Source organism: Mustelus asterias, chromosome 9, assembly GCF_964213995.1.
Source record: "Mustelus asterias chromosome 9, sMusAst1.hap1.1, whole genome shotgun sequence".
Taxonomy (NCBI): Eukaryota; Metazoa; Chordata; class Chondrichthyes; order Carcharhiniformes; family Triakidae; genus Mustelus; species Mustelus asterias.
The window spans coordinates 4,348,888-4,366,602 of NC_135809.1; the positions used below are offsets into that span (position 1 = coordinate 4,348,888).

At 48.3% G+C, this 17,715-nt stretch overlaps 1 protein-coding gene across 3 annotated transcripts in view; it reads right to left on the minus strand.

The window, feature by feature from the left end:
• The window catches only part of LOC144498441 (serine/threonine-protein kinase 38-like), an 89,123-nt gene that overhangs the window by 5,466 nt on the left and 65,942 nt on the right, over positions 1-17,715 (minus strand). For all 3 annotated transcript variants that reach the window (XM_078219549.1, XM_078219548.1, XM_078219547.1), the window contains exons 6-12: positions 16,251-16,374; positions 15,556-15,710; positions 14,219-14,321; positions 13,858-13,919; positions 11,900-12,017; positions 9,759-9,882; positions 6,540-6,635 (exon numbers count right to left, since the gene is read on the minus strand). In XM_078219549.1, the coding sequence (XP_078075675.1) occupies positions 6,540-6,635; positions 9,759-9,882; positions 11,900-12,017; positions 13,858-13,919; positions 14,219-14,321; positions 15,556-15,710; positions 16,251-16,374 (782 nt within the window). The remainder of the gene's footprint in view (positions 1-6,539; positions 6,636-9,758; positions 9,883-11,899; positions 12,018-13,857; positions 13,920-14,218; positions 14,322-15,555; positions 15,711-16,250; positions 16,375-17,715) is intronic.

Here is a 17,715-nt window from a genome sequence, read left to right on the forward strand (position 1 = left end):
TGGAGCTGTTAAGCAGCAGTGCTAACCATTGTGCTACCGTGCCGCCCTATGCTTTGTCTGTATAGCGCACAAGAAACAATACTTTTCACTGCATACTAATACATGTGACAATAATAAATCAAATCAAATAATGCTGAGTTCACTGCTGGGAGGTCTGTTACTTACGGAACAGCAAATCGATCTCTTGTTTCCCAGAGATTCTCAGTAACAACACAAACCTGACCTAAATAAATAGTGATGTCTTGAGGAGTGTACATATTACAGAGGAGGTGGTGCTGGAAGTCTTAAAGCGCATCAAGGTAGATAAATCTGTGGGACCTGATGAAGTATATCCCAGGATATTGTGGGAGGCTAGGGAGGAAATTGCGGGTCCCTTCGCCGAGATATTTGAATCACGGGTGAGATGCCTGAAGATTGGAGAGTGGCAAATGTTGTGCCTTTGTTTAAAAAGGGCTGCAGGAAAAGCCTGGGAACCACGGGACAGTGAGCCTCACATCTGTGGTGGGTAAATTGTTGGAAGGTATTTTGAGAGACAGGATCTACAGGCATTTAGAGATGCAAGGACTGATTAGGAACAGTCAGCACGGCTTTGTGAGTGGAAAATCATGTCTCACAAATTTAAGAGAGTTTTTTTGAAGGGTAACCTTGAGGGCAGTGCAGTTGATGTTATCTACATGGACTTTAGCAAGGCCTTTGACAAGGTACCGCATGGTAGGTTGTTGCATAAAGTTAAATCTCACGGGATCCAGGGTGAGGTATCTAAATGGATACAAAATTGGCTTCTTGACAGAAGAAGAGTTTTAGCAACACCAGGTTAAAGTCCAACAGGTTTATTTGGTAGCAAATGCCATTAGCTTTCAGGGCGCTGCTCCTTCGTCAGATGGAGTGGAAATCTGCTCACAAACAAGGCACACACAGACACTTGTTTGTAAGCAGATATCCACTCCATCTGACGAAGGAGCAGGGCTCCGAAAGCTAATGGCATTTGCTACCAAATAAACCTGTTGGACTTTAACCTGGTGTTGTTAAAACTCTTACTGTGTTTACCCCAGTCCAACGCCGGCATCTCCACATCATTCTTGACAGAAGCCAGAGGGTGGTTGTAGAGAGTTGTTTTTTAAACTGGAGGCCTGTGACCAGCGGTGTGCCTCAGGGATCAGTGCTGGGCCCACTGTTATTTGTCATTTATAGTAATGATTTGGATGAGAATATAGGGGGCATGGTTAGTAAGTTTGCAGATGACACCAAGATTGGTGGCATGGTGGACAGTGAGGAAGGTTATCTCCAATTGCAACGGGATCTTTATTAATTGGGCCAGTGGCTGACAAATGGCAGATGGAGTTTAATTTAGACAAATGCGAGGTGATGCATTTGGGTAGATTGAACCAGGGCAGGACTTACTCAGTTAATGGTAGGGCGTTGGGGAGAGTTACAGAACAAAGAGATCTAGGGGTACATGTTCATAGCTCCTTGAAAGTCGAGTCACAGGTGGACAGAATGGTGAAGAAGGCATTCGGCATGCTTAGTTTCATTGGTCAGAACATTGAATACAGGAGTTGGGACGTCTTGTTGAAGTTGTACAAGACATTGGTAAGGCCACACTTGGAATACTGTGTACAATTCTGGTCACCCTGTTATAGAAAGGATATTATTAAACTATAAAGAGTGCAGAAAAGATTTACTAGGATGCTACGGGGACTTGATGGTTTGAGTTATAAGGAGAGGCTGAATAGACTGGGACTTTTTTCTCTGGAGCGTAGGAGGCTGAGGGGTGATGTTATAGAGGTCTATAAAATAATGAGGGGCACAGATCAGCTAGATAGTCAATATCTTTTCCCAAAGGTAGGGGAGTCTAAAACTAGAGGGCATAGGTTTAAGGTGAGAGGGGAGAGATACAAAAGTGTCCAGACGGGCAATTGTTTCACACAGAGGGTGGTGAGTGTCTGGAACAAGCTGCCAGAGGTAGTAGTAGAGGTGGGTACAATTTTGTCTTTTAAAAAGCATTTAGACAGTTACATGGGTATGATGGGTATAGAGGGATATGGGCCAAATGCGGACAATTGGGATTAGCTTAGAGGTTTTAAAAAAAAGGGCGGCATGGACAAGTTGGGCCGAAGGGCCTGTTTCCATGCTGTAAACCTCTGACTCTAATCGGAAAAGACAAAATTACTTCTGGGATTGCTGATGATTCAACTCCTTCACAAACACAGAAAAGCAACAAGCAAACAGCTGCTGGTCTGAATTAACCCAATTACTGAACAGACTAATCTCCACACCCTGTACAGCAGCCCTACCCAAAACCATCATTTACTGCCATTACTGTCACTTTACAATCCACCTGCTGGTCTGAACAGCCACACATCAAAGGGAGTCAGGTGTAGATCCAGACCAGGGAGTGGCGGGAGTCAGGTGTAGGCCCAGACCAGGGAGTGGTGGGAGTCAGGTGTAGGCCCAGACCAGGGAGTGGCAGAAGTCAGGTGTAGGCCCAGACCAGGGAGTGGTGGGAGTCAGGTGTAGGCCCAGACCAGGGAGTGGCGGGAGTCAGGTGTAGGCCCAGACCAGGGAGTGGCGGGAGTCAGGTGTAGGCCCAGACCAGGGAGTGGTGGGAGTCAGGTGTAGACCCAGACCAGGGAGTGGTGGGAGTCAGGTGTAGGCCCAGACCAGGGAGTGGCGGGAGTCAGGTGTAGGCCCAGACCAGGGAGTGGTGGGAGTCAGGTGTAGGCCCAGACCAGGGAGTGGTGGGAGTCAGGTGTAGGCCCAGACCAGGGAGTGGCAGGAGTCAGGTGTAGATCCAGACCAGGGAGTGGTGGGAGTCAGGTGTAGATCCAGACCAGGGAGTGGCGGGAGTCAGGTGTAGGCCCAGACCAGGGAGTGGCGGGAGTCAGGTGTAGGCCCAGACCAGGGAGTGGCGGGAGTCAGGTGTAGGCCCAGACCAGGGAGTGGTGGTAGATTCCTTCCCACTACAGCTTTCATGGACACTTACTGGAGCTGGCTCACAATTGACCAGCTTCTTTGGGCTGGTAGTATCGTAGAATCCCCACAGTGTAGAAGGAGGCCATTCAGCCCATCGAGTCTGCACCAACTCTCCAATAGAGCATCTTACCCAGGCCCTATCCTCATATTAACCCTGCTAATTCCTCTAACCTGCACATCTTTGGACACTAAGGGGCAATTTAGCACGGCCAATCCATCTAACCCGCACATCTTTGGACTGTGGGCGGAAGCCGGAGCACCCGGAGGAAACCCACGCAGCCACGGGGAGAACGTGCAGATTCTGCACACCCTAGGCCAAAATTGAACCCGATCCCTGGGACTGTGAGGCAGCAGGGCTAACCACTAGGCCTCTGTGCCACCCTTAGGCTTCCCAAAGTAGAATAGCGCAGCACAGGAAACCCAGGAGACTAAGGAAATTCGGCATGTCAGCTACGACTCTCACCAACTTTTACAGATGCACCATAGAAAGCATTCTTTCTGGTTGTATCACAGCTTGGTATGGCTTCTGCTCTGCCCAAGACTGCAGGAAACTACAAAGGGTTGTGAATGAAGCCCAATCCATCACACAAACCAGCCTCCCATCCATTGACACTGTCTACACTTCCCACTGCCTCGGAAAAGCAGCATAATTAAGGAACCAAAAGAGAAAATGTAGGAAAATCTCAGCAGGTCTGGCAGCATCTGCATGGAGAGAAAAGAGCTGACATTGAGAGTCCAGATGGCCCTTTGTCAAACCACATAATCAAGGATCCCACGCACCCCGGACATTCTCTCTTCCATCTTCTTCCGTCGGGAAAAAGATACAAAGGCCTGAGGCACGTACCAACCGACTCAAGAACAGCTTCTTGCCTGCTGCCGTCAGACTTTTGAATGGACCTACCTCGCATTAAGTTGATCTTTCTCTACACCCTAGCTATGACTGTAACACTACATTCTGCACCCTCTCCTTTCCTTCTCTATGAACAGTATGCTTTGTCTGTATAGTGCGCAAGAAACAATACTTTTCACTGTGTGTTAATACATGTGTCAATAATAAATCAAATCATTTGTAGCCCCACACATCCACCAATATCAGCAATACCAACAAGTACTGGCAAGTGGACGCTGAGTAACAACACCCTGCGGCAAGCAGTCTTTTTACTGATGTTGATGAAGATGCACGGCACCGACATCAGCCCTTTTCAAAAGGTGATGCATGTTGTTTCTTGCACAACATGTCACGTGCCTTCCCAGACTCGTTTTTCTTTTCAACTTTTCCTTGGAATGAGAATCAGACAGCATTCACAGCTCACCTCGGGCGCATCAGGTGCCGAGGTTTGGACTGGAGTTACATGGAGGACTGTCAGGGCAGTGGTGACAGCTTCCCGGAACCAGTTGTGTTTTTAAAATGACAATCTGGCAGCTTGTACAATCTCTTCTTGTGGTAATCCACAATCCCCAGAGTCACAGCTGGCAATTGTACAACTGGCCACGGTGAGATTCCGGCTCACAACCACTAAGTTACTTAACTTCAACTCCTGCTACTCCTCTCTCCCTCGCGTTTATCTACTTAAATACCTCGAAGCTATCCACCGCAACCACTCCCTGTGGGAGCGAGTTCCACATCCAAACCACTCTGCGTGTACAGGCGCTCCTCCTGAATTCCTGGCTGGATTTATTAGTGATTATATTATCTTTATGGTTCCTAAATCTGGTCTCTGTCGCAAGAAGAAATATTTTCGCTGTTTTTTTTTTTAGGTGCTTAACTTTCCATTCATGAAGCCACAAGCCAAGGGAAAAAGGAAGAACCCTTTCTTTTATTCCCACAGTTCACATTAAATTGAGTGAAACTATTACAGATGAAAAATGTCAATTTTCTAAAACATTATTTTTACAGGATGTGGGCGTCGCTGGCTGGACCAGCACCTGTTGCCCATCCCTAACTGCCCTTCATTTCAGAGGACATTCGAAAGTCAACCACATTGCTGTGGCTGTGGAGTCACATGTAGGCCAGACCGGGTAAGGACGGCAGATTTCCTTCCCTAAAGGACATTAGTGACCCAGATGAGGTTTTTTTACAATAATGGTTTCATGGTCATCATTAGATTTTTAATTCCAGATTTTTATTGAATTCAAATTTCACATCTGTTGTCATAGAGTCATACAGTGCAGAAAAGGCCCTTCGGCCCATCAATTCAGACAATATCTACCACTAAAGGCACACTGATCCCATTTTCCTGCAATATTGAATATTATATTTCAAGTGCTCATCCAAATATTTTTTAAATGTAAGGTTTCTGGCCTCGACCTTCCCAGGCAGAGTATTTCTGATTCCCACAACCCTCTGAATGAAGAGGTTTTTTCTCAAATCCCCTTTGAACCTCCTGCCCTTGCCCCTTGTGGCTGACCCCTCAACCAAGGGAAACAGCTGCTCCTGACTCACCCTGTCCATATCTTTCATAAACTTGTACACCTCAATCATGTTCCCCCTTAGCCTTCTCTGCTCTAAAGAAAATAATCCAAGCGTATCTAGTCTTTCCTTATAGCTCAAATGCTCCATCCCAGGCAACATCCCGGTGAACCTCCTCTGTATCCCCTCTAGCGCTATCGCATCTTTCCTGTGGTGGGATTCGAACCCGGGTCTCTGCTTTACTAGTCAAGTGACAATACCAGTACACCACCATCTTCCCTTGAAAAAGAAAAGACTTGGGCAGCAGAGTGGTTAGCACTGCTGCCTAACAACGCCAGGTACCAGGGTTCAATTCCGGCCTTGGGTCACTGTCTGTGCGTTCTCCCCGTGTCTGCGTGGGTTTCCTCCGGGTGCTCCGGTTTCCTCCCACAGTCCAAAAGACGTGCTGGCTAGGTGCATTGGCCACGCTAAATTCTCCCTCAGAGTACCCGAACAGGCGCCAGAGTGTGTGGCAACTACGGGGATTTTCACAGTAACTTTGTGTAAGCCTACTTGTGACAATAATAAATAAACTTAAACTTTCATGGTCACTAGAGTCTCAAGTTCCTCGCAGTCAATGAAGTACAGTCACTGTTATGGGTTTTTTTTTTTTTACACCCACCAGATACACAAACGGGACTCAATTTAACATTGCATTTAAAGAGAGCACCTCCAACAGTGCAGCACTCTGTGTGTCAGCCTAGACTTTTCTGTTTCAAGTCCTTGTGACCCAGAGGCAAGTGTGTTACCAACAGAGCCACAGCTGACTCACTGAGGGAATTTTGTCCAGAACAATCACTTCCACAACATGCTGAGTGGAACAGCGAATAGAGTCATAGAGTCACAATGCAGAAAAGGCCATTTGGCCCATCGAGTCTGCACCTACAATGAATGGATCATTCTTTCACTCCTCACTCTACCCACCCTCCCCCAAATTACACTGGTGTCAATGGGATAGGAAGCAGGGAAGGTTACCCTTTCTGTATTCCCACTCTCCAAGTCCATTTCCCCCCCCTGTTGTGTTTACAAAGAACAAAGAACTGTACAGCACAGGAAACAGGCCCTTCGGCCCTCCAAGCCTGTGCCGCTCATTGGTCCAACTAGACCATTCAATTACCTGGTGTGTTCCCAGTCTACTCCTTCGAAAAACTGGTGACTTTTAATTTCTTCCACACTATTTGCTCCGATTCGATCATCTGCTGTACAGCAAAACCTGGGAACATACAACACAGCAAATCAGTGCAACAAAGCCAATTCCTTTATATTTTTAAATTCATTTGTGGCACATGGGTGTCACTGGCTGGGCCAACATTTATTACCCATCCCCAGTTGCCCTTGAACTGAGTGGCTTGCTCAGCCATTGGCTGTGGCTCTGGAGACACATGTAGGCCAGACCAGGTAAGGACGGCAGATTTCCTTCCCTAAAAGGACATTAGTGAACCAGATGGGTTTTTCCCCACAATCGATGATAGTTGTCACGGTCACTGTTACTGAGACTAGCTCTTCAATGTCAGGATTTATTAACTGAATTCAAATTCCACCAGCTGCTGTGGTGGGATTTGAACTCCACGACCCTAGGGCATTAACCTGAGCCTCCAGATTACTATCCAGTGACAATACCACATGCAGACTCTGCACAGACAGTGACCCAAGCGGGAATCGAACCCGGGTCCCTGGCGCTGTGAGGCAGCAGTGTTAACCACTGTGCCACCCAAGTCTTTTCTTTTTCAAGGGGAGGCAATGGTATTGTCACTAGATTAGTAAACCAGAGACCCAGGGTAATGTTCTAGGGACCCAGGTTCATATCCCACCACAGGAAGGCGCTAGCACTAGCCGGGGTACAGAGGAGGTTCATCAGGATGTTGCAAGGGATGGAGTATTTGAGCCAGAAGGAAAGATTAGGTAGGTTTGATCATTTTTCACCATTTGGTCAAATTCTGAGCATCTCGATCTTCACCAATTGCTGGCCTTGGCTTTAGAACGTTGAAAACTCTTACCCACAATCTCAGTTTTGACATGTTCAGCCTTGACAGCACTTTGGGAGAGAGAGTTCCAGATTTCTGTGACAATTTATGTACCGTAATCCTTCCTCACATCATCCTGAACAGCCAGACTCCAATTCGAAGCTTCCTCCCCCTGTTCAGATTGCCACTGATAGCCAGGTTCCGCACACATGCGGACGGCCTCAACCGGGATATTGGGTTCCTGTCACACTATCTGCAAACCCCACAACCTGCCTGGATGTGCAAAGCCTCACTAGCTGTCCTGTCTGGAGACAATACACATCTCTTTAACCTGTGCTTGATGCTCCCTCCACTCACATTGTCTGTACCTTTAAGACTTGATTAGCTGTAAAGACTCACATTCCAATCATTATTCATGTAAATTGAGTTTGTGTCTTTGTGCCCTGTTTGTGATCAGAACTCCCACCCACCTGACGAAGGGACAGCCTGTTCCGAAAGCTAGTGGCTTTTGCTACCAAATAACCTGTTGGACTTTAACCTGGCGTTGTTAGACGCCTTACCAGGTTGCCACCACCAGAGGGAAGCATTTCCCTCTGTCAGAGCTTTCAGGTAAATTCTGCCTCTGGCTTTGGAGAGAGTACAGAGAAGGTTTACCAGGATGTTGCCTGGTATGGAGGGTCTTAGCTATGAGGAGAGATTGGGTAAACTGGGGATGTTCTCCCTGGAAAGACGGAGGATGAGGGGCGACCCAATAGAGGTGTACAAAATTATGAAGGGCATAGATAGGGTGAACAGTGGGAAGCTTTTTCCCAGGTCGGAGGTGACAAACACAAGGGGTCACGGGTTCAAGGTGAGGGGGTCAGGGTTCAACACAGATGTCAGGGGGACATGTTTTACACAGAGGGTGGTGGGGGCCTGGAATGCGCTGCCAAGCAAGGTGATTGAGGCGGACACACTGGGATCATTTAAGACTTATCTAGATAGCCACATGAACAGACTGGGAAAAGAGGGATACAAACGAATGGTCTCATTGGGTACATGAGCGGCGCAGGCTTGGAGGGCCAAAGGGCCTGTTCCTGTGCTGTATTGTTCTTTGTTTACCCATCCTGTGATCACTCACTCAGTAAAACTCAAAGCAAGTTACATCAAGTCCATTTAGTTCAAAGTGGTGCAGGAAGGAGCTGGTAAAGGAGAAAGTTAAAATAAAGCAGCAACAGGTTCCTACAGAAATAAATTAGCCAAATCATATCAACTCTGTCTTAAAGCTAAAAGGTCTGACTTTTAAATGAATAACTGCAGATTTACCATGGGGTTTATAGTTTATAGAGGCAGAGGCAGAGGCAGAGGCAGAGGCAGAGGGAGAGGGAGAGGGAGAGGGAGAGGCAGAGGGAGAGGGAGAGGGAGAGGGAGAGGCAGAGGCAGAGGCAGAGGGAGAGGGAGAGGCAGAGGGAGAGGCAGAGGGAGAGGCAGAGGGAGAGGCAGAGGGAGAGGCAGAGGGAGAGGCAGAGGGAGAGGCAGAGGGAGAGGCAGAGGGAGAGGCAGAGGGAGAGGCAGAGGGAGAGGGAGAGGGAGAGGCAGAGGGAGAGGCAGAGGGAGAGGCAGAGGGAGAGGCAGAGGGAGAGGCAGAGGGAGAGGCAGAGGCAGAGGCAGAGGCAGAGGCAGAGGGAGAGGGAGAGGGAGAGGGAGAGGGAGAGGGAGAGGGAGAGGGAGAGGGAGAGGGAGAGGGAGAGGGAGAGGGAGAGTGACACACACAGACAGAGACAGAGAGAAAGACAGACAGTGAGAGACACACACAGAGGGTTATACATATTGACAGAGGGTTATAGAGAGAGACACACACACACACACACACACAGATAAAGAGAGAGAGAGAGCAAGAGAATTCAACTCCAGCGACTGGGCTGGCGAGCCTCACAGAAGCCCGGAGACTCAGCGGAACTGGAAGATCGCACAGGCAGCCAATGTCTTGCTGCTGGAAACCCGCCGTGAGGGGAGGGGGGTTGGGGCAGCTTGTAAATAAACATAAATAACATCTTTACATCAATACAGAGTTTATCAAAGAGCTATAGAGAAAACCTTGGAATATAACCATGTAAAGAGTATTCCAACACAGATTAATCTGCTGGAGGCCATTCAGCCCATCACATCTTATAGCATCGCTGACTCTTTAATTGTACCTTTCCACTCCTCCTCTCCAAACACCTACCCAACCGGCACTGTCGGGATATCTGAATGATGACAAAATATTCCATGCCCTAAGCAGCCTCTGCTAAGAAATATTGGTCTAAAATTCCCCCTTTTCCATTTTTCCAATAAGGAGCTGCAGTGGTTGGGCCCATTCCCAGTTTGTTGACTGGTAGAAATGTCGGTACCTTAGAATCAGGCTCTTGGACTTCTCGGAGATTGGAACCTCTGGAGGGAAGACCAACGTTTCTTTCCAGCTCATCACCTTCTGATACGTCTCCTGGGGGGTTTCCGAACAGAAAGGGGGGTAACCTGAAAAATCCACAACATCCAACATCACTTAGAAACACAGAAAACAGGAGGCAGCCATTCCTGCTCCACCATTCATTAAGATCATGGTTGATCGTCCAACTCAATATCCTGAACCCGCCTCCACCCCCATATCCTTCCATCCCCTTCCCAAACAAGCAGATTATAACACGGGGCGGACAGATCCTGTCAATCATCTAGAAACAGAATTAAGAGCAAATTTCAAAAGCTTCAGGTGAGATTTTCAATCCACTGACGCAAGGCTTTTGTTTATTTATGTTTGCCTGGGGGTTCAGACTAGATTTGCAAAGTCATGAGAGTTTATGATTAGGTTGATTGACAGAGACGGAGTCATGTGATTAATGGGAGGAGCCAAGCTTGCAATTAGATATTGCTCTTGAGGCTAAAGGGGTGAAGGGGGGGATCAAGATATTAAATTCAATGATCAGCCATGATCAAAATAAATGGCAGAGCAGGCTCGAAGGGCCGAATGGCTTCCTCCTGCCTCTAGTTTCTATGAAAGAATGCGTTTCATTCTCATTCTAAGCCAAGGATAGTTGCTGCCTGGGTTGTCAGAATAAAAGCAGTGTCTTTCTGTCCCTCCCTCTCTCCAAAGGCTTTCTGAAAGCTCCAGGACCGGTAACCCAAGTCAAAACAAGTACGCCGGTGTTTGCTAACTAATTTTAAAAGAGGGGTTTAAGTCTATAAGAGAAACATTGCTTGATTGGAACTCACACAGACAGGTTAGCAGTTAAGAATTGTATCTTGTCATGTAAATATTGTTGAAATGTTAAAAGTTAAGCTAATTCATTTGTTATACTTAAACCGTGTTGTTAAATAACGTTTGTTTTGATAAAAGCTTCCCAGTGTGTCGGTAGAATCGCGCCGAGAGTGAAACACATTATCCTCACACTAAGGACAAAAACAGAAAAATTGTTGGGATCGAGTCTTCATTATATAACTTGGGCTTTCTGATCTGGTCGCTAACGAGTGGGATTTGAATCCTCCACCTTCCGACTCAGAGGTGGAAAGACTACCACAAGGATAAGGATGGTGCCAGCGCCACTGTGAGTACTTCACTTTCTAGGATGTTTGTTAACTAACGGACTCTACACATGGAGTAAGAAGTCTCACAACGCCAGGTTAAAGTCCAACAGGTTATTTGGAAGCAAATGCCACTAGCTTTCGGAACAGGCTGTCCCTTCGTCAGGTGGGTGGGAGTTCTGATTACAAACGGGGCACAAAGACACAAACTCAATTTACATGAATAATGATTGGAATGTGAGTCTTTACAGCTAATCAAGTCTTAAAGGTACAGACAATGTGAGTGGAGAGAGCATTAAGCACAGGTTAAAGAGATGTGTATTGTCTCCAGACAGGACAGCCAGTGAGATTTTGCACATCCAGGCAGGTTGTGGGGGTTACAGATAGTGTGACATGAACCCAATATCCCGGTTGAGGCCGTCCGCATGTGTGCGGAATCTGGCTATCAGTTGCTGCCACATGAGGACGGCCTCAACCGGGATATTGGGTTCATGTCACACACTCTGTAACCCCCACAACCTGCCTAGATGTGCAAAATCTCACTGGCTGTCCTGTCTGGAGACAATACACATCTCTTTAACCTGTGCTTAATGCTCTCTCCACTCACATTGTCTGTACCTTTAAGACTTGGTTAGCTGTAAAGACTCACATTCCAACCATTATTCATGTAAATTGAGTTTGTGTCTTTGTGCCCTGTTTGTTATCAGAAATCCCACCCACCTGACGAAGGAACAGCCTGTTCCGAAAGATAGTGGTTTTTGCTACCAAATAAACCTGTTGGACTTTAACCTGGTGTTGTGAGACTTCTTACTGTGTTTACCCCAGTCCAACGCCGGCATCTCCACATCATGTCTACACGTGGAGCACAGTCACCAGGGCATCTCCGATGAATCGCCACTCCGTGGGCTGGCCAGTAATTTCTAGTGGACAACAGCAATCTACATCAAAGAACTTCCTGATTGGTCCTCGGACATACCTATCAGCATTTCATACATGATGACCCCCAAGGACCACCAATCACAGAGCTTGTTGTATCCGTTCTGCATAAATACTTCCGGGGCAATGTAATCCGGAGTGCCAACCGTGGAATAGGCCTGAAAGTCAGAATGAAAAATAACATCAATTCCCAGGAACATCACCCAGGATCCAAAAATCAACCACTCGGAGTGACAGCACGGACTGCAAACTCCAAACATGCTGGTTAGAATTGCTCATTTTCGGGAAATCAGGGAAGTGGGTGAGCCTCACTGAGTTTCCTTCCTTCACTGTCCCGAGATCGACTGACCACCGTTTTAGCAACTGACTGAGACTTCATTGAATCCCTACAGTGCAGAAGGAGGCCATTCAGCCCATCAAGCCTGCACTGACAACAATCCCACCCAGGTGCTGTCCCTGTAACTCCACGTATTTACCCTGCTAATCCTCCTGACGCGAAGGGGCAATTTAGCATGTTCAATCAACCTAGCCTGCACATCTTTGGACTGTGGGAGGAAACTAGAGCACCCGGAGGAAACCCACGCAGACACAGGGAGAATGTGCAGACTCCACACAGACAGTGACCCAAGCCGGGAATGGAGCCCGGGTCCCTGGCGCTGTGAGGCAGCAGTGCTAACCACTGTGCCACCGTGCTGACAATTTCTCTAGCGCCTTTTACAGCTTCAGGATGTCTGAAATCCCTCGACAGCCAATGAAATGCTTTTGTAAAGCAGTCGCTGTCGTAACGACTTGCGTAGAGCAAGATCCCACAAACAGGAATGAGACTGAGCAGCTGAAGGATAAATGTTGGCCATGACACTGGGGAGTGCACACCTTCCTCTTCAAATGGGATTTCTCATATCAATCAGAGGAGGAGACCTTGAATTAATCTCTCACCCGAAACACGGCACCCTTGACAATGCAGCACTCCCTCAGTACTGACCCTCTGACAGTGCGGCACTCCCTCAGTACTGACCCTCTGACAGTGCGGCACTCCCTCAGTACTGACCCTCTGACAGTGTGGCACTCCCTCAGCACTGACCCTCTGACAGTGCGGCACTCCCTCAGTACTGACCCTCTGACAGTGTGGCACTCCCTCAGCACTGACCCTCTGACAGTGCGGAACTCCCTCAGTACTGACCCTCTGACAGTGCGGCACTCCCTCAGCACTGCACTGGGAGTTTCAGGCTGGATTACAGGTTCACATGGCACAGGATTTGAATTCTCAAGCTTCTAACTCAGAGGCCACCCACTGAGACCGCACTAACAGTACAAAAAATGGCGTAAAAATACTAAAATCCCACCAACGCCTCTACCTTCTCAGAAGACTAAGGAAATTTGGCATGTCCACTACGACTCTCACCAATCTTTACCGATGCACCATAGAAAGCATTCTTTCTGGGTGTATCACAGCTTGGTATGGCTCCTGCTCTGTCCAAGACCGCAAGAAACTATAAAGGGTCGTGAACGAAGCCCAGTCCATCACTCAAATCAGCCTCCCATCCATTGACTCTGTCTACACTTCCCCCTGGCTTGGAAAAGAGCCAGCATAATCAAGGACCCCACACACCCCGGACATTCTCTCTTCCACCTTCTTCCGTCGGGAAAAAGATACAAAAGTCTGAGGTCACGTACCAACCGACTCAAGAACAGCTTCTTCCCTGCTGCTGTCAGACTTCTGAAGGACCTACCTTGCATTAAGTTGATCTTTCTCTACACCCTAGTTATGACTGTAACACTACATTCTGCACCCTCTCCTTTCCTTCTCTATGAATGGTATGCTTTGTCTGTACAGCACGCAAGAAACAATACTTTTCACTGTATGTTAATACATGTGACAATAATAAATCAAATGAAAAATCAAAATGACACAGAGATGAGGCTTGAATATCGTGTTCAATATCCAGGATTTATCAAAATGGTTAAAAACACCCGAAGGAGGAGGAGAATAAATCTCACCAGCTGCCGTCTATTCTTCTTCCATGTTTCTGCTTTTCGTTTCGAGTTCATATTCTGAAAAGCTGAGGGGGAAAGTAATGTAATTAATCAAAATAACGAACCGTCCCAGTCCCTGGAGTGGGCAGACCCCCCCCTCCGCCGCTCCCCACCCTCCACCCCCCCATCCCCCTCCCCCCCGCCCCTCCGCCGCTCCCCACCCTCCACCCCCCCGCCACTCCCCACCCCCCGCCACTCCCCACCCTCCACCCCCCCCATCCCGCCACTCCCCACCCTCCACCCCCCCATCCCTCCCCCCCCCCCCCCCCCCCCCCCGCCAACCCTCCCACAGTCCAATCAATCACTTCATTCCAAATTAACTTACTGAAATCGCTGGGGGGGCTGCAAGTGAGGTTCCGGTAGAACTCTGTCCGGTGAGCTTTCTTCAGTCCCGTACACAGCCCAAAATCAGACAGTTTCACGTGACCCTGTCAAAAAACACAGCAGCAACGTGACAGAACTTGGCCCAGCCAGAAAAACAAATCGCTTCTGTCCCCACAATCACAAACTCCTAGGTGGCTGTGATTGGTCACGCTTCGTTTATGGATTGCAGGCATCGCTGGCTGGACCAGCATTTGTTGCCCATTCCTACTTGCCCTTGAACTGAGTGGTTTGTTCGGCCATTTCCGAGGGCAGCTAAGAGTCACCCACATTGCTGTGACTCTGGAGTCACATATAGGCCAGATCGGGTAAGGACGGCAGATTTCCTTCCTGAAAGGACATTAGTGAACCAGATGGGTTTTCCCCACAATTGTTTCATAAGAATCAGTGGATTCTTATTTCCAGATTTTTATTGGATTCAAATTTCACCATCTGCCACGGTGGGATTCGAACCCGGGTCCCCAGAACATCACTCTGGGTCTCTGGATTATTAATCCAGTGACAATACCACTACACCACTGCCTCTCCTAAAATCCTCAGGAAATGGCTGCAATTTGAGAGAGCGAGAGTCGGCAAGGGCCGAGAGTGGACAGCGAGGGTGGCCAGCGAGGACTGAGGGAGGTCATTGAGCATCAAGAGTGGCCAACAAGGGCCAAGGGGGCCAATGAGTGCAGGGGAGGCCAGACATGGCCAGCTTGCACGAGCGTACAGTTGAGTCTCCATGGTAACCAGTGTGTGTGTGGGGGAAGTACAAGGCTCTCCTGCTGCCATCACATGACACCAGAGCGAGCAGCGACTCTGTGGGGCAAAGATTCCAGGCATTCCGAGGATAGAGATAGGAAGAATAGAAAAGGAGCTGAGAAAGGTTCAGGAAGAGCCGGGATCAGAGATTGAGACACACTGTTTGAGAGTCTGTTCCCTTGTCCCAGAACATTGCCAGTGACCTCAACAACTTCCTCACAACTTGAGAGTCTTAACACAGCAGAGAAGAACAGGATTAGATGTTATAGATGAGGAGAGCTGACAGGATGAGATGAAATAGGTGTTGATGAAGACTCATTGGAGCATAAATCCCAGTATAGACCAATTGGGCTGAATGACCTACTTTGGTGCTGGACATTCTGTGTGTAATCAGAGCCCGGTGTTGACAGATACAGAGTGAATTGTAGAATCTTACAACATCCAGCTAATGCAGGGACTTAATAGCTTTATGGATGGGCAAGTGGAGAGAGCGCAATGCATTGTAAATAGTCTTCACATGGTGGGAGAGGCGCGACTTACCCTGCTATCTAACAGGAGGTTATCTGGTTTGATGTCTCTGTGAATAAAACCCAGTTGATGGATGCAGTCAATGGCCAACACTGTCTCAGCAATGTAAAACTGAGCCTCTTCCTCGGACAGTGTGTCTTTCTTCATGAGTAAGGTCATCATATCACCTGGGGAAAAGACAGACACATCCAAGGTCAGTGGAGTCAAGGGGGATGGATCCCCCCCCCCCCCCCCCCCCCCCCCCCCCGACTGATTTACCCTGAGGTGGAGGTGAAATTGAGTTTGGAAGAACATGGGGCAATCTCATCGAAACCCATAAGATTCTGAAGGGGTTTGGATAGGGTGGACACTGGGAGATAGTTTCCACGATCGGGGAATCTAAAACATGGGGACACAGTCTCAGGAAAAGGGGCCAATCATTTAGGACCGTGAGGAGGAGACATTTCTTCACTCAGAGGGTTGGGAATCTTTGGAATTCACTACTCCAGAGGGGTGTGGATACGCTGTCATATTTGAGGCTGGGATGATAAGATCTCTCCGGGAGTGAAGGGATATGGGGAGCAGGATGGGAAAATGGAGTTGAAGCCCAGGATCAGCCATGATTGTACCGAATGGTGCAGCAGGTTTGATGGGAGCAGGAATGAGACGTAAATTGGTTCCTGTCACCTTCCAGACAAAGTTGTAAAGCGTTGGCAGCTGTCACTCACCCCCCGGCAGAAATTCCATAATTAAATATAGATTTCGCTTGTCCTGAAAACTGTAGAACATCTTCACCACCCACGCACCATCTGCTTCCACCAGGATATCCCTCTCTGCCCGAATGTGAGCCACCTGAGATTTAAAAAACCTGTTAAATATGGAGCGATGGAATTCCAGCCGAGAGAGAGATCAGGCACTTAGAATTCACATGATACAATCAGAATAATCAAGCCAATTGATTTAGAATCACTGACAAACCACGGCACAGAAAGAGGCCATTCAGCCTTGCGCCAGTCAAAAGGAGAGAGAAGAAAAAACTCGCGGTTAATTTAAATCCCATTTTCTAGCACTTGGTCCATGGCGTTGCAGGTTCCAGCACAGATCCAGGTTCCTTCCACCTCTCTATTGTGGATCCTCCAGCCATCATCCTTCACTGTCCCATTCTGCACTGCACTCTACTCAGAACCAGGTTCAAAATGCCAATGAAGATTTAGTAAGAAGTCTCACAACACCAGGTTAAAGTCCAACAGGTTTATTTGGTAGCAAACGCCACTAGCTTTCGGAGCGCTGCCCCTTCGTCAGGTGGAGTGGGAGATGTGCTCACAAACAGGGCATGCAGAGACACAAACTCAATTTACCGAATAATGATTGGAATGCTAATCAATGCTAATACAGCTAATCAATTCTTAAAGGTACAGACAATGTGGGTGGAGAGAGCATTAAGCACAGTTTAAAGAGATGAGTATTGTCTCCAGACAGGACAGCTAGTGAGATTTTGCAAGTCCAGGCAAGTTGTGGGGGTTACAGATAGTGTGACATGAACCCAAGATCCCGGTTGAGGCCGTCCTCATGTGTGTGGAACTTGGCTATCAGTTTCTGCTCAGCGACCCTGCGGTGTCGTGTGTTGTGAAGGCCGCCTTGGAGAACGCTTATCTGACGATCAGAGGCTGAATGCCCGTGACCGCTGAAGTGTTCCCCAACAGAAAGAGAACAGTCTTGCCTGGTGATTGTCGAGCGGTGTTCATTCATCCGTTGTTGCAGCGTCTGCATGGTTTCCCCAATGTACCATGCCTCGGGACATCCTTTCCCGCAGCGTATCATGTCGACAACGTTGGCCGAGTTGCAAGAGTATGTACCGTGTACCTGGTGAATGGTGTTCTCACGTGAGATGATGGCATCCGTGTCGATGATCCGGCGCGTCTTACAGAGGTTGCTGTGGCAGGGTTGTGTGGTGTCATGGTCACTGTTCTGCTGAAGGCTGGGTAGTTTGCTGCGGACAATGGTCTGTTTGAAGTTGTGCGGTTGTTTGAAGGCAAGAAGTGGGGGTGTGGGGATGGCCTTGGCGAGATGTTCGTCTTCATCAATGACATGTTGAAGGCTCCGGAGGAGATGCCGTAGCTTCTCCGCTCTGGGGAAGTACTGGACGACGAAGGGTACTCTGTCCACCGTGTCCCGTGTTTGTCTTCTGAGGAG